Source organism: Phaenicophaeus curvirostris, chromosome 4, assembly GCF_032191515.1.
Source record: "Phaenicophaeus curvirostris isolate KB17595 chromosome 4, BPBGC_Pcur_1.0, whole genome shotgun sequence".
In the NCBI taxonomy this organism is placed as follows: domain Eukaryota; kingdom Metazoa; phylum Chordata; class Aves; order Cuculiformes; family Cuculidae; genus Phaenicophaeus; species Phaenicophaeus curvirostris.
In genome coordinates, this window is record NC_091395.1 from 58,850,661 (window position 1) to 58,873,738 (window position 23,078).

The following is a 23,078-nucleotide window of genomic DNA, read 5'->3' on the forward strand; positions in this document are numbered from 1 at the left end:
GGTTTAGTAGTGGACAGGTAGAGTTCGACTCGATGATCTCAAAGGTCTTTTCCAATCAAGCGTTTCTATGAATGTGGTTTTACATAGGATTCTTACATCTTTCAGGCATTCAGATACCTCACAATTTGATCAATCACTACTTACTATAGACACATATTACTGTCTTGCAAAGCAACTATAATTCTATGGTGACATCATTCATCTGTTTTCATCTTGATCTAGACATCCCTGGAGTTGGTCTTGCTATGGTGACTCTGATGCCAGGTGATGGGAGGCTTTCACGGAGGTGTTAGAGGGGCAGGGATGGTGGTCTTATCTCGGTAGTCTGAGTGGTATCTTTCTTATTTTTCTTCAGAGTTGAGGGCTGTCATTCTCTTCTGTGCAGTGAGCTCTGGTCGTTCAGTAAGCATGACTGTGCAGTATACAACATACACTCTACATCTTAAGAAAGTTCATGCAATTTCACACTATAAAGGCTAATAGTGATACTAAAAATGTCAGCAAATGAAACTCTTAAGACTCCTTTTGGAATTTTAGAATGCAAGCATCCTTTATCAATCAGGCCTGGACAATATGTGGGAGTGATCTCCATCAATCGCAGGTACCGAGAAAAAGGCTGGTTACAAGATGTGTTTCCCACTTCCATGCATATGTATAAATTTACCCAGAGATCTTACACACATTCTATTACTTCCCAAGGTCTACTTTGAATATTACAGAACTTTGAAACAGTCAAAACTCTTGCTAATTTGGAGCTGGCTCCAGCTCTCTCCTTGACCTTGCATTTGAGAAAGGGAAAGGCTGCAAACAGAGGTGATTACAGAAGAAGACACATCAATTCAGCACAGATCACACTGAACACAAGCCATAGGATCATGGAATCATAGAGCCATAGAATCACAGACCCATAGAATCATGGAATCATAGAGCCATAGAACCAGAGAATCATGGAATCATAGAGCCATAGGATCATGGAGTCAGAGCCATGTGATCATGGAACCATAAAGCCATAGAACCACAGAATCATAGAGCCACAGAATCATAGAATCATGGAACCATAGTGCCATGGAACCATGGAATCATAGAGCCATAAAACCATAGAATCCTGGAATCATAGAGCCATAAAACCATAGAATCCTGGAATCATAGAGCCATAGGATCATGGAGTCAGAGCCATGCGATCATGGAACCACAGAACCATAGAATCATGGAACCATGGAATCATAGAGCCATAAAACCATAGAATCCTGGAATCATAGAGCCATAGGATCATGGAGTCAGAGCCATGCGATCATGGAACCACAGAACCATAGAATCATGGAACCATGGAATCATAGAGCCATAAAACCATAGAATCCTGGAATCATAGAGCCATAGGATCATGGAATCACGTAACCATATAATCACGGAACCATAGAGCCATAGAACCATAGAATCATAGAGCCACAGAACCATAGAATCATGGAACCATAGTGCCATGGAACCATGGAATCATAGAGCCATGGAACCATGGAATCCTGGAATCATAGAGCCATAGGATCATGGAATCACATAACCATATAATCACGGAACCATAGAGCCATAGAACCACAGACCCATAGAATCATGGAACCATAATGCCACGGAACCATGGAATCATAGAGCCATACAACCATAGAATCCTGGAATCATAGAGCCATAGGATCATGGAGTCAGAGCCATGTGATCATGGAACCATAAAGCCATAGAACCATAGAATCATAGAGCCATAGAACCACAGAACCATAGAATCATGGAACCATAGTGCCATGGAACCATGGAATCATAGAGCCATAAAACCATAGAATCCTGGAATCATAGAGCCATAGGATCATGGAATCACATAACCAGATAATCATGGAACCATAGAGCCATATAACCATAGCACCATGGAGCCATGGAACCAGAGCATCACGGAAACATAGAGCCGTAAGACCACAGAATCACAGAGCCATGGAGCCGCAGCCCCGCAGCGCCACGGCCGCCCCGCCGCAGGGCTGGTCCTTCCCCGCGCAGCCCCGCGGTTCCGCCGCCCGTGAGGCGGGGCGGGGCGGTCCGGGGGGGGCGGGGCGGCGGGGATGGCGGCGCGGCGGCGGCTGCCGTGGCCGTGGCTGTGCCTGGGGCTGGGGCCCTGGCCCCCCGCGGCGGCGCGGGCGCGGCGGCCGGCCCGGTGCTCGCCGCCCTGCAGCTGCTGGCGGGGCTCGGCGCTCTGCGTGGGGGCAGCGGGGGCGCCGCGCGCGCTGCCCGCGGGGCTGGGCTCGCTGTGAGTGGGGGCACCGGGATGGCGGGGGGGGGGGGGGGGGGGGGGCGCTCACCGCCCGGCCCCCTCACCGCCGCTTCTCTCCCCCAGGAGCCTGGTGAACGGCACCTTCGCCGAGGTCAAGGACGGGATGTTCGCGCACCTGCCCTCCCTGCAGCTGCTGTGAGTACGGACGGCGGCGGGCGCTTTATCCCCCTGATTAAATCGCTCCCTAATTAGCGACCGGTGCCCTGGCGGAGCGGCAGGTCGTTGGGCTCTGGAACGGGCTGCCCAGGGACGTGGTGGAGTCACCTGCCCTGGAGGTGTTTAAGGGACGGGTGGATGAGGTGCTGAGGGCCGGGGTTTAGCGATTGGTGGGAATGGTTGGACTCGATGATCCTGTGGGTCCTTCCCAGCCTAGTGATTCTGTGATTCCCCGGTGCCCATGGAGCGGCTCTTCCCCGAGAGGGACGCGTTTTCCCTTTGCCGCTTCGTGAAGGGTGTATTTAGTTGCTGAAGGAGGACGGGGCGTTTTCCGATGCCTCCAGCACTTTTATTTGTTAACCTTTCAGCTTCTATGAGTTTAGGGCAGGTTTTTCTCCCCCGGCATCGTGCAGGTGGTGTGAGTGAAGGGGATTCAGGGCACCAAGCAGACCCAGCACGCCTCCCCCAGGAGCAGCTAACCCCCTCCAACAAAGCCACAAAAACATTTCAGAAAAAATCCGCGAGGTGTGCCAGAGACCTAGGCTAAGCGCTTGCCGTAGAGCTAGGTGTTAAAACTGGTCTTGGCAAGAGGTAGTCGTGGGAGGCATGTGGTAGGGTGAAGGCCACCCCTCTCTCCTCGGGCGCTCCCACCTCCGAGGCCTGTCTCGCTCTGTGGGGGAGCGACACCCCACGGGAAATTCCAGCGAGAAGTGAGGAAAGCAATGGGTGGAGGCTTTCACCTTCTTTAGTGTGCTGCCGGCCCCAAACCCAGGTTTTTGTGGGATGTGGAGGCCAGTAGAAGGTCGAAGAACTTTGCCTACCCATGAATGGAAGCAAAGAGCAGATCTGTGGCAGCTGGCAAGGAAAGAGGTTAATCCAAGAATGGGATGACGGAAACTGTGGGTGCAAATTTAGAGGTGAGGGGAATCTGGCTTGATGTGGGTAGTGGTACTGGGAAGAGGGAGGACAAGAAGATGAAGGTTATCCGTTTTCCTCAGCTGTAGCAGATTTCCAGGAGATGTTAGGCTGTGTGGGGTGGTGGGTGGAGGTCAGTTGTTGAGAAAGTCAGAAGTTCCCCATGTCACTTTTTGCAGTAGATCAGATGTGGGAGTGAGAGGGGTTTGTCATCACCATCACCACCTTGGGCCCTGACACATGGTGTTGGTTAGTGTAATTTGTGACTTTTCTCTTCAGACATAGGAGAAAAGAATGACTAAATGATAAAGGAGATACATGCATAATTGAGCACTTGGGTACTTCAGGACTGTGTCTTCTGTGGCAGTAGCCATGGTCAAATAGTAACACAAGGATTTCTTTTTGATAGCGGTCTGCATCTTTGTCAGATTTCTTTGGTATAGTTTAGGGAGCATTTTTCTGGTATTACCATAATAACTGAGGATCTCAGGGAAGGTTTCCATTCTATGTTCATTAGTCTTCTAAATTAATTTTAGTAAAATGCCTAAAACCATACAGAAAGAGGAGTAATAAGTTGCCCTAATAAAGCAATTAGTGCAGACGTTCACTTGTAGCAGAAAATTTTCCAAAAGTTGCTTATTTTTAATAGGGTTCAATTTTTGGACTGAATTAGAAGTTCTTAAAAGGAGACGTCTTAAAAGGAGATCACTTTGAATGTCAACTCTGGAGATCATTGTATCTTGGTACAGCAAAGCAGGAACTTGGCTGGCAAAGCCTTTCTGTAGCATCTTTCTCCCTGACCACTTTGTCCTAGCTCAGATGACAACATCTCCGGCACAGCTCTAACACTTTTAGTCCCTGAAGTTCAGACAGGAAAGTAGTGCCTAGAGCGGGCGGCACTGCCACTGTTCCTCACTGCCTGCAGACACAGGGCTTTGCTTTGCAAGCATGGCAGGATTCTGTGTCTTTGGCAGTTTGGGCAGGTCTGCATTTCCAGCTGATAAACCAGCCATGCGAACCTTGTGCTGTCCTCCCATGCCATGGGCTGCAGCTGGTCTTGCAGGTCACGCTTGGACCACCCCCCTGGAGCGCAGAATGAGTCAGTGCTGACCCACTGAGACTGTATAAATGAAAGCTGGTATTTGTATAAAAAGGTTCCCCCCTTTCTGGGAGCTTAGGAGTGGTGCTGAGATGGTATCTTGAAAATTTTCTGTGTGGCTGGAGGAGTGGTGGGTGACTGGGGTCCACTCAGCCGGCCAATCCTCTAAGGACGGCTTGTCCTACTGAGGAGAACAGAGAGTTGAGGGTCAGGTTGTATTTAACAAAGGTGAATGGCACAGTAGACATTAACTAGCTTCACATTAAGCCTTTGATTTTTTTTTTTATAGACCATTTCGCAGTGTTTTATGGGTGCCTCTCTGGTGGGGCAGTATGGGCTCGAGACAGTAAGATTAGTTTGGTCATGGGCAATAAACACAACGGGCATAATCCAATGTGTCAGGTTTTAATGTACTTTCCTAATGCCTATTCCCCATTTCCAGCTTGCTGAACTCCAACTCCTTCACCGTTATCCGAGATGATGCCTTTGCTGGTCTATTCCATCTAGAATACCTGTAAGTTTGATATTTTATGTCTTCCCCTGTCCTTTATAAATCAGGATGTTTTGATAAGTTGCCCAGACTCCTGCTGTGGAGTCTGCATCTTTACTGTGATTCCCAGGAGCAGGGAAGATGAAGGATTTATGTTCCACTCCTGTGCAAATGTCCTTTATTACAGCTCACCATTTTTCAGAGGTTGCAGAGATTTTTAAAATACGCTGTGAATGCGAAGTGGCTCCGTGCAATCACAATACACTGAAAAGGCTTTGCTGAGCAAGAACTTGTCCTGGCTTTCCACAACAGTGCCATCACTGTCAGGGGGTTTTGGACCTCAGGAAGGAGGTGGGGAAGTCTCTCCTGGCCTTCTGGCAGCCTGAAGAGGAGGTGTAGAGTATCCGTGTAATGCCCAGAACGACCAGATTACCAGACTGTTGCTTTTCCCCTAAACTTTCCTCTCTGACTCAATGTTTGCTCTGATATCCTATTGAATGCTTGTGGTATATATAGTTATATTATAAATAATTATAAATATATGAAAATATAAATGTATATATTTCATATAATATAAAACATTGTAATTATTTATATTATTTAGATTTCTTTAACTTTCCTTTTCTTTACTTAGTTCATTTCTTTGTTGATTTTTACATTACCTTTATTTCCCAATCTTTTTTTTTTTTTTAGGTCACATTTTTCTTTTTATAAAAATATTAGCCCTGGTACCAGGTTGTCCTCACTTCATACTCCAAAGGACTGCCATTTCTCTGTATGGACATGAGCTGGTATGTTGGGGACTCTGAATATGATCTGCAAAAAAAAAAAATTTCTTTTTCCACCCTCCTTCCTATGCTGAAAGGTGGCTGTGGAAAACACTTCTATCTTTTTCCAAGACCAGTGCTCATAAAACCGACTCTTGCTGAAGTCTTTCAGGCTCACAGGTATTAAGGCTGGATGTATTCAAGATTGATGCTCTGATACTTGCAGAGAAGCCAGTAATGGAATTTGCAGACCAAGAAATAGAGGGTAATGGTAAATGACATATTCTGAAATCCACCATTCGGCTACAATTGGATAGCAGGTTATCTAACATTCTCTTTTCCATGTGTCTACAGGAAAAAGTTATTTGCAGTATGTTTGTAAAAAGGAAGCAAAACATTTATATGTTTCATTAACGACTTGCTTGCAAGTGCTGATGAGGGCAACATGGAGCATGTCCCAGCAGCATATGCAGTCGTAGCTGTTGTATTTGTAACTGCAGCCAGACCCTTGTCTGAAAGAAAAACATCCTGCCCTTCCTCAGCTGCTCAGAGGGGAAATCTCTGTCCATAGTTGCCACCTGCAAACCAGGGACCACAGTGAAGACTGGTAAAGCCTTACAGTTTCAATTTGCTTTAGCAGCAGCTGAACAAGTGGTCTTGGTTAATGGTCGTCGTTGCCTTCCCTGCCAAGTCCACAGAGCTCTTTTTCTTCCCAGCAAATCACACCTCTGCCATATGGGAACTGGGTGCGAGTAGCCTTTCGTTAGGGTTTTTTTTTTGGCCATGCTGCCAGTAACCCCAAAACAACATCAGTGACCAGCAACTGGACCTTATGGAGAATAAGAAAATCTCATTTTCAAGCAAGAAGGACAAGTTTTTTTTGTGTACAAAGCCAAGTCCCTGGATGAAGAGCAGCTGGGGAGCACCAACAACAGATACATACATACGTACATCTCCCTCTCTCTCTCTTCTCCCTCTCTCTGTGTCCTGCTGTGCGTGCAGCACTGACAGTGGCATTCAGTGCACCCTTTAACTAATTGGCTCCATGTACAGAGCCTGCATAAGACAGGTCTGATAAATATGGGAGTGTTCCCAGGGGAGCATCCCTTCAAGGCCTGGTTTGGTGACTGAAGAATCCAGCTGATTATTGAGTGTCAGCATAAATGTCCATCATCTCACTGCAGTGTGCTCAGTGAAGCTGTGTTTATTTTCATGGACCAGTGAGCTGGCAGCGTGCAGGGCTGCCAGGTACTGGTGAGGGTGTCAGGAGGCAATTTTGCAGATTGAATTTATGTCCCCAGGCAGCCCTGTAACGGAGTACGGCTGACCCTCCTCTGACATCTTCCACACAGATGCAATGGTTTCTCAGCCACTCTCTTTGCCTGCAGTCAGGGTCGTGGTCACTTCATGAAGAGTTTTGGCTGTGCCTAAACTGCAGAACCAAGAGCACTTGACATCTCCTGCATCTCCATCTTGACTCTCTCTTGAAATGACCTTGGGTCATAGCATTTTTCCTCTTATTTCCCTGGAAGGCAAGCAAGGATGCATAGGAGCAAGGGAGAAACTTCTATCTCAGAAACCTTTTATAAAGTCAGCATGCAGTTGTCTTCATCCAGGTACAGCTGCACTGTGCGATATCTTGATGGCCACCTGGCTGCAATTGCTTTGCAGGGCTGACGGTGTATTTAGGGATGCATCTGTAAGCGCTCAGGGGTCAGTGTGCTCAAGTATCAGCACTTTCTTTAAATGCTGACACGCAGTCAGGAGGAGCAGCCTCCTGGAATTGATACGTGCCTGTCGTTTCCTTGGTGCATGGGGCCATGACTTGTGTGCAGCCGGGCTCCCTTCAGAGGTGGCATCCAGTCTGGAGAGAGCTGAACTGCAGCTGCAAGCAGAGAAATAAGGCAGTGGTTTTGCCATTTATGGAGGCTTTGGATGTCCACCAGAATGTAGCTGCTGTTCGCATCACGGCGGTGACGGTGGGCGAGAGCCTGCAGGCTCTGTGGGTGTGGAGGTGGCACCGTGCGTGCAGCCATGGGAGGTCGCTGTCAGAGCATTCCTGGGCAGCCCTGGTACGGGGCTGTGCTGCCCCGTGGCTTTAAAATGCAGGCAATTTGTGAGAGGAAGGTAGGGCTCTAACTTGTACGGTCCATCTTGGAAGCCTCTCCTGTGCAGGTCTCTTGCCTCACACAACACATCCCAGGAGGCTTAACCAAGAGAGCAATAATGTTTTTTGCTTTGTTAATTTTGTTCCAATTCCATGGGGTATTTGTGCTACCCAGTACCTGCATCGTTCCTTGCAGCCCATCCAAGAAAAGGGAATGTGAGCAGCTCCAGCAAGAATTCCCCACCTTTAAGTCTGAATGGGCAACCCAGGAACCTGCTGAATGTGGAGACCGTAGGTTAAAGTACCGGTGATGTTAATATTACTGCTAATTACAATATTTTAATTTTTTTTCTTAGATTCATTGAAGGAAACAAAATTGAAACCATTTCAAGAAATGCATTTCGTGGCCTTCGAGACCTGACTCACCTGTAAGTTATTTAACACTTGCTTATTTGTACTTGAACAAAACTCATCTGGGGGCTTGCTGGTTTTGCTGTCACATGGAAAGCCTCCCCTTCCCTCCTTGCATCAGTTTCCTCTCATTGTCAACAAGTGCCTTCTACAAATGAAAAAATAGTCTTTAAATAATTCCTGCCTGGGCAGCGCTGCAGCATGTTTGGCTGCCCACAGACACTCGCAGCTCATGCTGGGGTGCGGCTGTGTCCTGTGGGCGCTGCCACTGGTGCCACCATCACACGAGCTACTCATGATTAACAATCCTGTGAAACAAAAAAGTTTTATATATTTTACATCAGCGTCATCAAGCAACCACCATTCTTGAATGAGAATAATTAATATGTGCCTGTTCCTAGCAGTTATTAATAATGCGGGCAGCTGGACAGTGTCAGATAATTAACAATGAATTAGAGATCTCAGGCTCAGAGTCAGCCAGACAAGACACAGCACTGATACCAAGCTCTAACTTTATTTTCTAGTTCTTTGGCCAATAACCATCTCAAAGCTCTGCCGAGGGATGTCTTCAGTGATCTAGATTCTTTAATTGAACTGTAAGTAATGAGTATCTTGCTGTTGACTGCCCACTTCTGTCACTTGGTTACTCTTGAGTTTTAAGTTCTGGGTTTGTGTTGTGCTGTATTTGGTATCTGCACAGAAAATAAATGTGCATTCCGTTGTTCTAGCTTTTCTCATTTTAAAATTGCTTGTTTGGTAGGCTTCTCTAAATAACTGCTATTTCTCAAATTACTGTTGCTTTTCATGATGCTGCACGTAGCTTGCATTATTGTACTTCTTTCTGATGTTTCATATAATTTGTGTTTTTAGGAAAAGGGGAACAATGAATTTTAAAACTACAATTTCTCTGATAATTTTTTTCCATTGTTGTTGCATGCATTCTCTGAGATTATTCTAGTAAAAGGCATTAATTAATTAAAAAAACAACTTTTTTTTTCTTGTTTTGGTGCAGTTGTAGCACTTTGCTGACTTACTGTCAATGTTTTGTTATATAACCGAGCTGCTAGTCAACTTCCCCTATTTTTAGCCTGGCTCTCCCAAAGAGCAAAGTATAATTGCAAGCCAAAAAAGTTGCCAAGGGATTGAAGAATAACAGTGTTGAAATTGCATGTACGTTAATAGAGGGAGGTTAAATTGACTCCATATCAGCAGTGACTTTAAAATACAAGCCTTGCCTCTGTTTATTAATGTAACAGAGCAATGGTACCAGCAAGGCCTCTCTGTCAACCAGCTGTACGGGAGCAGTGAAGGAATGGGATTCATCTGTGTCAGTGGTAGGTGGCGGGAAGCAGGCTTACAGCAAACGACCAGGCTCTCGGCATTTATTACATTACAGTCCTAATCCTATGAAAACTTCTAAACATGAGTGACTTCGCACATTACAGTGAATCACAGTGCTCTATTAGTACAATTATATGTGAGCATATTTCCTAGATTGAAACAGTTTTTCTAAGGCCAGCTCTCAGTGAAGGAGAGTCCATAGCATTAGAGTCCAAATAAACCTTAAGTAACTCCTCTGTTCTCAGCTCAAAAACAGTTCAAGGCTGCTCAGGTATTTTTACATTCAGCATGTCAAGGTGATAACAGTTCTTTAGTATTCGTATTGCTATCAACTTTTTCAAATATGTTTATTTCTGTGTGTTTTTTAGAGATTTAAGGGGAAATAAGTTTGAGTGTGACTGCAAAGCCAAGTGGTTGTTTTTGTGGTTAAAGATGACAAATTCCACTGTTTCTGATGTCCTGTGTATTGGTCCAGCAGAATATCAGGATAAGAAGTTAAATGATGTGACAAGTTTTGATTATGAATGCACCACTACAGGTATTCAGAATGTATATTTCTAAGCACACTACAAATGGTTAAATATCAGAAGTTTAGACTATACCCATTCGGTTCTGTGAGCATGACCTGGGGGAGGAAGGGGTTACATGCAAAGCACTTCCGAGCACTGGAACAAGCATAAAATGGGAAGCTACAGTAAGTATTGAGTCTTTTATTTGGATTAAATGGTAATAAGAGAAGAGTTCTGACAATTCATATTCCAAAAGACTTGATTATGATTCACTTTATTACTTAATTTTCATTGTAGAATGCTTTCTGTTATCTGGAATAAGGCCATATAGTTATGGCAGATGAGCTTCCCAAAATCTTTGTGTTTCACAGAGCGATGAAAATAAGTTCAAATAATGTGGCTGTATCTGTTATCTCCATTCAATAGGCCGCGATTTAATAGCATCAAATGTGGCGGCAATACCACCAGCAGATCTTTATGGAACTCTATTAAGTTGGAGATAAATGTCCAATAGTACTCTGACTACTGCCTTGTTTAGGATCTTGATTTTTATTTTAGGTAATGCAAAGCATGCTGAAGGAAGTGAAGAGAAACTTGCATGTGGTTATGCTTATATTTTATGACTGAACAGCCGCAGTTACCTATCTCTAAATGCAGTCACATCATATAACTGAGAATATCAGCTGCTGAGCATTGTTTTTCATCTTTCATGTATATGATGTCGGCACTCTGGCTTTTTTTCTAGACAGTAATATCAGAGGCATTTGATTTCTCATCTGTCATCAAGTCAGCCATCATCATTAAGAGACAATAGAAAAGTTGATTACTAGTGAGGTAAATTAAAGTTTCAGGACAGAGTATGAAAGGTAATCCAAAGGCAATCTGTAAAGGGAAAGAGAGTGAACTCGGTATTCAAAAATATGTCAGAAGAGCAGCAGAGGTAAAGCACCATTATCTGCTACGTGAAAGGACATCAAAAGCAGGAGAGAAATGTAACTTAGAACAGCACCAAAGTTACGTTCCTGTGTCTGCAAATCCACTGAGATGCAAAAGCACAAAGTAAAAGTGGGCTTTGCTTCATTTCAGTCTGGTTTAAGCAGTTGCGCAGCACCAGCAGTCTGCAAAAACAAGCCTTATGTATCTCATCCTCAGACCCATACTGACCTACCTGCTCTCAGTCATGTCTTTGCACCAAGACGCTTAACTAAAGTTGCTGGAGGGAAAATTCACCCTTAATGTTAGTTCCTTTGTCTACGGTGAGTGAAATGACACCTAGCATAAACCTGATTTCACATGCTGTAGAGTTTGCTGGGGAGCTAAGGCGTTACGTGGTGCAATAATTGCCTAGCTTCATATTTGTTCAAATGCCATCAAAGAAGTGCTCTCGCAGCACAGCGTATAGCTGTAATATACTCTTCAGAGAGTAGAGGATGTTTTCATGCCAGTGACTCGCTGGATGCTGCGAGGGAAGCCTGTGTGCCTCACCCCTCTGGCCTGGGGACAGGCAGCGACAGGCTTCCTGGAGCTCCCGTGTGCAGTGGAGGTGAAGGGCACAGAAGATGTGGAGTTCTGGCATCCTTACAAAGTGTCTGAGTGGGACAGACTGTATGCTCAAATGACCTGTAAGAGGCAAAACGGAGAGGAGTAGAAATGCAGATCTTCAGGAATGTGTCGCCCCTGAGACAGCATCATGTCCCCTGCACTGAACGTTGCTCGAGCTGGAACCCTCTAGTGCCTTTGGCTGTCTGCAATGTCAGGCCACAGTTACTTTTTCCTTCTCTGCCATTGCCTCTCCCAGATCCAAAGGGACTGTAAATATGCCTGTATTCATTTCTCGAGGATTGATTAGTCACAGGCTCAGGCTCATGACATATTTTGAAGTAAAGCAAGACATCCTGTAGCTGTATTCTCCTTTCCCATTCAGAGATAGGCAGTGCTCTTCAAATTTCTTTTTTCACATTAGTCTTTAGTACCATATTTTCCTCCTTTACCGGGCGTGATCAGACTCTCCGTCATTTCTGGTCTCTGGTACTCTATGTGGAACATGACTGGATGCAGGATGTGGTAACAGAGCAGGGGCTTGGTAAAACCTACATCTCTGTGGCTCCATCAGTTCACTGCATCCTCTGAACAACTGCAGTGATGGTAGGAGGAGAGATGTAAAGCGGTGCTGCCATCTTAATAAAAAAAAAAAGGCCAAATAACAAAATGTTTCTAATGGTTACTCACAGAGAAAGTGATTCACAGTGTCAGTGATCAGATTTTCACTCTTTTTGTGATAGCATCTCTCTTTTCCATTCCTCACTCCTTGCAGCATGGAAGCAGGTTAAGCAGTTTCACTTCATTTCTCATCTTTCTCCCACAACAATGTGTGAGTGGCTGTGCTGTGACTGTACAGACAGCAAGGGAACATGTACTTACTTTCAGGAGACTGGGGAATGGGCCTCACACTCCCACAGTCACTGGAAGCAAGCGGTGTGTGCGCCTGGGATCTGCTTTGGTCAGACTTGCCGGCAGGGATCATCTTGCCAAGCTTTGGAAGCTCGGTTTCCTCTTTCTTTACCTGGCTGGGACTGTCTTCTGGAGGCGGTCGTCTCTTTCCCTGCTGCCTGGAAGGAGGGTAGTTTGCAAATTAAGAGTTACCTACTCTGTGCTGCCGTGGAGGGAGACAAGAAGGGACAGCTAATGCTCCCAGACAGCACCTCCAGGTGCCGAGTAGCCTCACCTGGAGTAGGAGCCTCCACCCCAGTGAAGGAGGGTCATGAACAAAGGAGGGTGCATCATAGGGTGCAGTTCAGGAGCTTCTGCCCAAGGAGGACATTGCTCCTCTTTTTCTTTAGTGTCTTCTAGTGTTCCCCACATGCTTTTCCTCTGGATCCGTGCTCCTGTGTGCTGGGATCAGCCAGAGCAGAGGCTGTCAGGAGGGAAATGAGCCCAACCACAAAGCCATTGGATCCCTCATCTGTGACAGCTTGTGCTGGTTCAACAGACAAAGGAGCAGAGGTGGAGGACGGGGAACCTCAGCCCTCAGCTGGCAGAATGCAGTGTTAAAACCACATGTCTTGAGACAGGGAAAGTGAATCTGTGAATCGGAACAAGGGGCAGAGAGTGACAGCCCATGCAGTCGGCAGCGCAGGGGAAGCCACACAGGCTGCGTCCTCTTGCCTCTGCTGTGCAAACAGATCAACTTAAGAGAGGAAAATGTTGGAAACTCCCCCTTCCAACCCTGTATTTACTGTATGAGCTCTTTCTAGCATTAAAGCAAGGCACATGGATCTACCTGAAACTAAATTAAGCTCACAAGGCCTAAACTTTTGGCAAGCCTGATGTGGCAGCATCCTCTTACTGTGTAACTCTGTTCCACATTAGCATCTGGTATTTCCATCTGGTGCTAAAAACAATGTTTATTGCTTTTCACTTATTATGACTGATTTTGTTACCCATTTTTACTCACCCAGTAACGTAAAGAGCCCAGTAACAGGTACGAGTAAAAATAGCTGTGTTAACACTGAATCTTTTCTGAATGAGCAGTGGGCTTAACACAGACTACTTTGTTTAAAGCCACAGATTCCCTCCAAGTGTTTCACAACTGTTCAGATTTCAAGATGTGTCTTTTTCAGCATTATTTTTGGGGGTTTTTTTCTGAATTTTTAAAAATTTTTGGTTTTCTATGACTGCATCCGTTATTGTTCCATCCTTACTTACTCTTCGTGATTTATCATTTAATTTTACTTCCTGCATATTTTGGTGTCAGTTTTCCCCGGTCCTTTTATTTTCCCAGTGAGAATGAAGATAACTTTTGTTTTCCTAACAGCACTTATGAACTCTATTTATAGTAGTCCCTCAAAGAATGGAGACTGTTATTTCTTTTGCAGCTGTAGAATCTGCTCTGTTTGTTTAATGGTAGTCATCTATCTTTATTCTCCAAAAGTGTAACTCCTCAAGGGCAAGGCTTTCAAGCATGCAGAGACAGAGAGTTCTTCATTTGGAAACAATTATTTCATAATGCACCAAAATGAGGGACTCGGATGAGAACTTAATTACCATTTCACCAAAATCCCTGGATGCTCAGGCCCTTGGAGCGTAGGAGTGCATGGTGAAAGCATGTAACAAATGGAGCTTGAAACAGAGTAATGTGTGGTTCTGCAGAGAAACTCCATTGTAGCAGAAGATGCATTTCCTTTTCTATGTGTCTTTATCCATAGCTATCTATAGCTTCAGCACAGACCTTCTGCTACATTCTAGACCTGACTTTTCTTTGTCAGCTCTCTATGCTGGTATCTTTTTCTAACAATAATGACCTTGCCCAACTATCAGGCCAAAACCAGAATTCAGACTGAAGTCTCCTCTTTTTGCCCCAGATTTACTCTATGTTGACTGCTGACTTAGTCCAGGGTGAATTTGAGGATAAAATCTACAAAGGCACTTAAATTTTGAGAATAAATCTTGAATTTTTGAGTTACACTCCTAGTCCTTACGGGTTGCTCCAGCTCCTCAGTCTTAGTATCTAGAATAAGTTTTCCGCTGTGTAGTAATTTGCAGGTTGGTTGTATTTTATGTCTAAACTACTTTACAATGTCCCATAAAATGTTATGTTAAGTGAGTTTTTGATTACACCGTTTTGTCTATTGTGTAGCTGAACTGGGGTTACCCCCAGGCAAACTTCAGATTATCATTTCACTTTCTGCCTGGTTTAGCATAACACAAATTGCTAGTGATTAAACTTGCATGACTTAAGAAGTTATTGGACTTCAGCTGGAAGTTGCGGTCTCTCAGCTTGAAAGTGATTCTAGCAAGGCCATTTCACTTCACAGGAAAGCAACTTCCAGCTGTGGGGAAAAAGACTTCTCTCTCAACATCCTGATTTCATTGATACCAGCCAGCCTAGCTGGAAAATCTAATTTCTGCAACTATTTGCATATTTGATCTCCTCAGCAACTGTATTTCCAGGGGACGGTTTATGAAGCCTAAAGCAGGAGGTTTACCCTGTTGCTGTATGCCTAATGTGAGCCCTGACACTTCCCTGTTATAAAAAAATCCAGAGTATTTTACTCATTTTCTGTGTATATCATTGTAATCAGCAATCAGTTACTCTTGTGTTTCCAATATGGATGTGTCCTAACTAACCGTTGTAAATGTCTGTTTCTAGATTTTATTGTTCACCAGATTTTGCCCTACCAGTCAGTTTCAGTGGATACATTCAACTCAAAGAATGATGTGTTCGTAGCCATTGCACAGCCCAGCATGGAGAACTGCATGGTGCTGGAGTGGGATCACATTGAAATGAATTTCAGGAGTTATGACAATATCACAGGTATATAACACTGGGATTCCAGTCATTGATGAACAGTTGGTGTTTCACAAGGAAGAGATCTGTAGATGGAACCAGTTGATGCTTTTTGGAGTCTGTTGAATTTGGCAGATGGAAGTTTAGACATGATTAACTTCACAGAGTAGTGCATCTTATTAATATGTGCACATTTCACCTCATCATAGCAAACAAACTAGGCTTTTTGTTTTTTTCTGATCTTGTAAATTGTTCTGAAGGCAGTAACACTTGATGTAAATGCTACGTTGTGACGCAGCTTAGACACTCACTGCCTGAATCACACTGCGAGTTAAAGTACAGGTTAAAGGAGCCCTCACTCTTGCCAAAGTGCCTGCGAAAGAGAATATAGAAATACTCTGCTGCATGTAGAAGGAAATAGGTCTGAAGAATGTGTCTAGGGTGGCTTGCCTGAAAATTATGTTTCACAGGTGAAGATGACATAGAAACATTTGAACTGTGTTTGTTACCTGAAGAGAGGTGCTGTAATGCTTTCATGTTTACTTTCCATTTACAGACATGCTAAATTAGCATCCTGGACAGATGACTCATCAAACACAAAGCCCATGTGGGCGGCAGGTGATTTCCTAATGCTAACAACCATTCTGTCCCTGACTGACACTCATGCTGCTTAGAGAGCTCAGTCACACCATGACAGCAGGGACAGAGTCCTTAGAGCTGTAATACACTGCCTGATTTCCCAGCTGCCTCAAGCTACTAGTTCTGAAGGCTCAGGAGCTAAATTTATCCACTGAGCGTCCTTTCCTCCTGCTTCTTGTTGTATGTGACAGATTATATTTTTACATTGCATTTGGGGAAACGAAGAGTATAATATGTATAGTGATTTGACGTTCTCAAAACAGACCGTGACCCGACCTGATCCAATCTGGCAACTGCAATATTCCTAAATGTTTCTAGTGTAATGTTATCTCAAGAATACTTAACAAAAGAACAGAGTTAGATTTATCTTTTTCATCCTGCTGTCAGGTGATATATCCACAAGGTGCATCAATATTTCTGTTTACAGTAGCAAAGAGGTGACTCTGGCCCCCTTGGAGAAAGAAAAATTGACTGTATTTCATTCTTCTGTTTAAGCTGGAAAGACAGATGTTCCAAGAACAAGAGATTCAGATTCCTGCTGAGTCATAGCAACTCCTTTATTTTTGAATAATAAAATTAGTCTTAAGTAATCGTTTTGGATATTAAGGGGCATGTGTTTGAACAGAGAAAGAAAAAATATTCTTGATAAAAAGGAATGAGTGTTTTCAGGTCCCTCATACTTGCACACTTGAGTATTTGAAGTCATGCTTTCAGTTACTGGGGAGAAAAAAGCATTAAAAAACCTCAGGTGCTTTGCACCTTTAAAGGTTGCTCTGAACTGTGCTAATATATGTGCTCTCTTTGTTTTATTATTTTCATTGGGTAATAGGTCAGTCCATAGTGGGATGTAAAGCCATTCTTGTCGGTGACCAAGTCTTTGTGGTGGTGGCACAGCTCTTCGGTGGTTCGCACATTTACAAGTATGATGAAAGCTGGACGAAGTTTGTCAAATTCCAGGATATTGAAGTATCTCGCATTTCCAAGCCAAATGATATAGAGCTTTTTGAGATAGACAGTGAAATGTTTTTTGTCATAGCAGATAGCTCCAAAGCAGGTTTGTCAACAGTTTACAAGTGGAATAACAAAGGATTTTACTCATACCAGTCCCTTCATGAGTGGTTCAGGGACACTGATGCCGAGTTTCTTGATATAGATGGCAAATCCCATTTAATCCTCTCTAGCCGCTCACAGGTTCCCATTATACTCCAATGGAACAAAGCTTCCAAAAAGTTCGTCCCGCACAGTGAAATCCCCAACATGGAAGATGTCTTGGCTGTGAAGAGTTTCAGGATGCAAGATAACCTGTACATCACGCTGACAAGATTCATTGGTGACTCCAGAGTTATGAAATGGAACAGCAAACAGTTTGTGGAGATACAGGCTCTTCCATCGCGAGGAGCCATGACACTACAGCCTTTCTCCTTCAAGAACAATTACTACCTGGCCTTGGGAAGTGACTATACCTTCTCCCAGATATATCAATGGGATGGTGAAAAGAAGCTTTTCATGTTGTTTAAAGAAATCTATGTGCAAGCGCCACGGTCTTTCACAGCTGTGTCAACGGATCGAAGAGATTTTTTCTTTGCCTCTAGCTTTAAAGGAAACACTCAGATATTTGAACACATCACCATTGACTTGAGTTTATGAAAATCTGCTAGAGTGAAATTCATGTGGAATGACATTTGTACACAAGGAAAACAAAGAAAGACTTTTCAAAAATCAGGGTGCACCTAAGGAGTATGATGACATTTTCTGAACTTTTCAAACTTGCATATTAATCAGGGATTGCATTTACTTGGTTACTGCATGACATGTCCATTTTATCCTTTTCCAAAGACACTTCGCAATCTGCAGTCGTTCAAGGGAGAGTGCAGTGCATTAGGATTAATCTTGACATCTAAGAGAATGATCTGAATTTTATGCAGAAAACCACCTTGAATTGACCATCTCATAAAAAATGCAAAGAATGAGCCATACAAAACGTAGAAACAACCGTGACTCTTAAACTACCGTGTTAGTAATGATTTCAAGATCAGAGCCAGGTCTTCATGGTTGCTGATGAATTCTAAAAGTGAACAGTAATGTTCCATAATACACTTTATTTTGGTATTTTGAGGTCTGTCTTCAAAATCTGTCTTTGCGGTTTATAGTAAGACTGAGGCATCATTTTAATTTATTGTAGATTAAAGAGAAAGTCAAAATCTATTGCCATTTTTCTTCTGTCGGTCAGTATTTCAGCAACAAATTTTGTGTAACAAATAGCCCAGCCCACAGTAACTGTTTAGCCAGGAAAAGAAAGGTATGTCACTTCTAGATTGTGAGATCTTAACAAGTTAACACGAGCAGATAATAACTTAGGTCTGCTTGGTGCCGTGAATGAATTGATTACAAATTCTGTCTACTTTCTGTTTTGATAGGTATTGCAGACATCCACCCCATTTTTCCTTAACTCACACTCATGTCGATGATCCCAGAAAGTTCTGGGGTGTTTCAACAAGCCAATCTGTAGTGATCTCTTATTTAAGAAGGCACAGCTTAAGTTTAGCCTGAAACACACATCTACATTAAGGTACTCTGTGCTGTAGCAATGAGATGATTTATTCTCCAGTGTTCTCCCCTCAGCACAGCTCACGAGCAATAAATTCAGGTTTTGGTCATCACAAACTGTATTTGGGGAATCCTCATTCTCGCCGAGGTCTAAATATGATTTTGATATCACTCAGTCTTGAAATCAAGGCAGCTGGTGCAGTCTCAGGCTAGAGCTAACCCTGGGTCCAAGAAGAAGGGTTTCCTCTTGCTAGTTCCAGGCTTTTGCTAGGTTGCCAAGCCATTGCAGATTGAATGTGAGGATGCAAACAGACCATTGGTGTATCCCTTATTCCTTCGTACTTGGGCCTCTCTCACCATCTCTGTGCCTAGTGAGCTTCATGATTTTGCCCTGGACATGAAAGGTGGTCTTTGTCACAAATAGAGATGTTCTCACTGGCTTTCAAGCATCCAAGATGTGAACAGTGCTGCAGAAGAGGAGTATGCACATGGACTCCTGTGAGCACTCATAACCTGCCAGTGACCTGGAATACTGCAGCCTTCCCCAACTTCTGCCTTGCTGCTATGAAATAAAATTATTAGTCAAGATACACAACTGAATTTATTCTAGTTTTAAATGACATGTTGATTTTTTCGCTATAGAGGTGCTCATTCTGGTTTTATTTTTAATTACACCTGCAACTTCATTCATCCAGCCATCTGAAGTTTGCACTGTGCCCTCCAAATCCCAGTGTGGTGTCCGTCCCATTGGTTCCATCAGGGCAGTAGATGCAAATCAACCCTCTGCAGCAGGTTTAGCAATAACTTTCCTAAGATTAAGCTGACAAATCTGACAAAATGAGATGTTTCGTATGTCTGCCAGTGAATGCAATTTCTTACATATTCCCACTTCTTACAGTGGGTATGGCCGGCAAGCAATATTCCCATAGACTGTGTTGTGGGAAGGTGTTTTTTTAGTGTTCTTCTGTCCAGCGTGCATGTTTTAAGAGAGTCAGATGTTCTGCCAAGGAGTGGCATTTCCTCAGTGCACCAGCACTTTCTTTTAGGGCTCACTGTGAGTACCATCCACTCAGTAAAGGATGTAAGTCAGAGCTAAAAGCTAGTTTAGAGAAATTGGATCTTGGCATTTTTTACTTGAAGGGAAGCAAAAGGATAGAGGAAAAGGGCTTGTGTATCCAACACCAGGAGATTGTACTGTTTTGAGAGCCAAGGGGATTTTGAGACTTGGCTATCAAGTTGAATTAAATTAAAATGGTCTCTGCAGGGACAGGCTTCATAAAGAGGATAAAGTGATCCGCAGGAGTCTAGCTCATTCACACAGGACCAGAAGAAAGTGAGGGAAATGAATCCTGCGGGCAGGCTGCCGCTTCTGCTGAGTAGCTCTGTGTGTGTGTCAGAAAGCCGAGCTCAGCACCCCTCCCGGCTTGTGGAGAAGCCTGGAGTCAGAGCTCAAAGGGGCTGACTCGCCTGTTCTGCTGAGTTAGTGCGCTGGAGGTCAAAGCAGCTAAGGGGGAGGGCAAAAAAGCACCAGTTGATAAAGAAAAGGGGTTATGGCACATTTCTCAGGATTAAACAGGGCCTGTCTCAAAGAGAACCTTGTTCTGCTCTTCCTGCTCCCAAGGAAAAGCTGCGGGATGCAGCCATAATAACAGAAATCATTAAGCATTGAAAATACTTTCTGCCTTTCCAAACGCAACAGCAGTTTTGTCTCCATAGCCTATATTCTGTAATAGAAACTGTTTGGAGTAATAAATAAACTATGCATATCCGTAATTTACTGCAACTGTTAGACCATGAGGACGATGAGGAAGGATAACAGAACGTCCCACCTGGTTATTTTTAATGTGTTCTAAAATACACAGAGCTATGTAAAGAACAGTAGTTTATATAAGCATAGATTTAATACCGTGTGCTAGCTACAGTGGGAGAATTTTAAGGCTGTATATATATATTGAGCTTTTTTTAGTAAAGAGGAGCTGATGCAATCTGTGTCACTGACATATCTATGTATTCTTTCAGTGTGCAAATAAATGCAGTTAATGAGACTAATGGGGGGGGTGTGTGTGTGTTAAAATATCCACACTGTGAAGATCCACACTGGCAGAGAGATGGGCAAGGGGGGCAAACGTGTGACTTGTCCGGTTTTGATCAGTTTTGGCTTTTGAAAATGTGGAGGAAGCCGTGCTCAGCCTAGTTAAACCCAGCTCCAGTGCTGCAGTAGCTCGGACCTCTAAGGTTTTGCTGGTCCCTGGCTTTCCCCTTCACTCTTTCCTTACACCCCATCTAGTGTTAGCAAGTATGCAATGCAGCTATTACTACGATTTTCGATTCATGTTAAACTAACCTCCCTCCCTCCCCTCCTTCCCTCCCCTCCTTCCTTCCTTCCTTCCTTCCTTCCTTCCTTCCTTCCTTCCTTCCTTCCTCCCTTCCTTCCTTCCTCCCTTCCTCCCTTCCTCCCTTCCCAATCAAGAGATCTTAATTCTCAAAGTAATTTTCAAAAGACTCTTAAGTGGGTTTCTTACATGCAGGAATGAAGGAACATAGGAATGAAGCCCTAAAATTAATCCTTAGACTTTCAGATCTTTGCTATGGTGTCTCTTAATATTTTTTAAATTTTACTTAATCACTGGCATTTACTCTGAAATTGGAAAAATAAATATAGATCTATCAACAGTAAATAGATTTTATTTAAAGCAGTCCACTGATCCTGCTAGTCACTAACACAGGGGATAATTCTTTTTGTTTCCTCTTCTTTCTTCAGAAACAAGCAATTCTTTGTAACTAATTAGCTTGTGCAATGAAAGACATGTCTGACATATCATAATGGATGCAATTGCTCTGGAATCATTGCTTTCCTTTTGGGTTTTCCACATTTTTATGAGTCAGCAGCCCTTGCGATGTGGTTCATTGAAACTCCATCAGAGCTCAAACATCAGCTTCAAATCAGCACTGGTTCTTCGCCTGCACTCCCCTGGTCTGCTTGCCCTTCCTAGGTGGACACTTTTTTCCCATCCTCAAATCTTCCTTGGAAAGCTTCTGTTCAGAGAGTCATAGAATGGTTTGGGTTGGAAGGGACCTTAAAAACCATCCAGTTCCAACTCCCCTGCCTTCCACCCGATCAGGTTGCTCATAGGCTCATCCAGCCTGGCCTTGAACACTTCCAGGGATGGGGCAGCCACTTCTTCTCTGGGCAACCTCTTCCAGTGCCTCAACACTCTCACAGCAAAAAATGTCTCCCTAATGTCTGATTAAAACTCCTCTCTTTCAGTTTAAAACCATTCCTCATCACTGCACTCCTTGCATTCCTTCTGAAAAGTTACAGCAAGATGCCAAAAGAAAAGCAAGAACAATGTGGAAATGGTCACTCCTCTGCAGATTTCAAGGGGAAGACAAAGGCTGCTTTGGGGAGTCAAAGCTGAAGGCAGATGAGTTAGAAACAGCTGTAAGAGTCCCAGTCACCCCCTCTACATCCCATTCCCTCTCATCCTAAAGACCTGAGCTACTACCACAGCTCCCTCTTGGCAGTGATGCTTGCAGCCAGGAATTACCCCATACAGTCCAGCCTCCTTTTTGAGAAACTGCAAGCTAGATGATCCTAATGGGCTTCAAAAACCGACCTTCAAAGTCTGATGAAACCAGCTGGCCACATGATGTTAGAGCCTCCACAAAATAACAGACTGATACTGTTAAAGCATTTCAAATGATAGCTATGTAAACTTAATCCACTCCCCAATTACACTTTCCTCATAAACCATTGCTGTTCTTGCCACAGATCTGCATGATGGTTTACAGAGGTGTTGTGCAAAATCTGGAATGTGAGGGAAGTTGCTAGAAGCTGACACCCATGTCATGAAGCAATAAGAAAATTTTGTTATTTTTAGGTCTGAGAAAATGTTTTGGAGCTATTCATGTACTTGGTGGAGAGCTGCATACGTTGCAGGTTGGATGTGATTCCCTGTAAGGCATGCACAGCAAAATTAAAGGCACCCTGAAGCCAAGGTCGTGACCTCAGGTGAAGAAAATGTTGAAAGGAAGCTTTTGGAATTGCACAGAGCCACCCTGGTATGATCCACAGAGGCAGGTGATGCACTTTGACAAGCGTCCCAGGTAGATTTCTTGAGAAGACTGGATGAGCAATTTCTATGAGGCATCTCCTTATTCCTTATTTTGCCATGTGAGTGAAGTACCCTGGACGGAGTTTGGTGGAAAGCAAGGAAAGCAGATGGCAGAAGTTTAATGTAAGTAACACTGAAATAGAGATTAGAAAACTAGAGGTGATGAGGCTTTAGGAAATTGTTTAGTTACCTTGAGGGAAGCAAATCACATTTTCTAAGCACAGAAGTAAATCAGTGTGAGATGAGGGAGTCAGAAGAACAAAAAATGTTTCTAAATAAAGAAAAGAAATAGGAGTGACAGCGTATGAAGTGTAAGTTTGCTTAATTGCTGTGTAGAGAAAGTATCTAAGTGCCTTTCCAAGGTCACTCAGAGAATGCAATCCACATCAT

The 23,078-nt window shown here is 43.7% G+C and overlaps 1 protein-coding gene across 1 annotated transcript; it reads left to right on the top strand.

Moving 5' to 3' along the window:
- The first annotated feature begins 2,096 nt into the window (after positions 1 to 2,096).
- On the top strand, positions 2,097 to 20,636 carry LGI2 (leucine rich repeat LGI family member 2). Its single transcript, XM_069856575.1, has 8 exons — positions 2,097 to 2,281; positions 2,369 to 2,440; positions 4,918 to 4,989; positions 8,196 to 8,267; positions 8,775 to 8,846; positions 9,960 to 10,129; positions 15,250 to 15,414; positions 16,856 to 20,636. Exons 1-8 carry the CDS (start codon positions 2,097 to 2,099, stop codon positions 17,671 to 17,673), a joined length of 1,626 nt encoding a protein of 541 aa, XP_069712676.1. The 3' UTR covers positions 17,674 to 20,636.
- Positions 20,637 to 23,078: the final 2,442 nt, after the last annotated feature.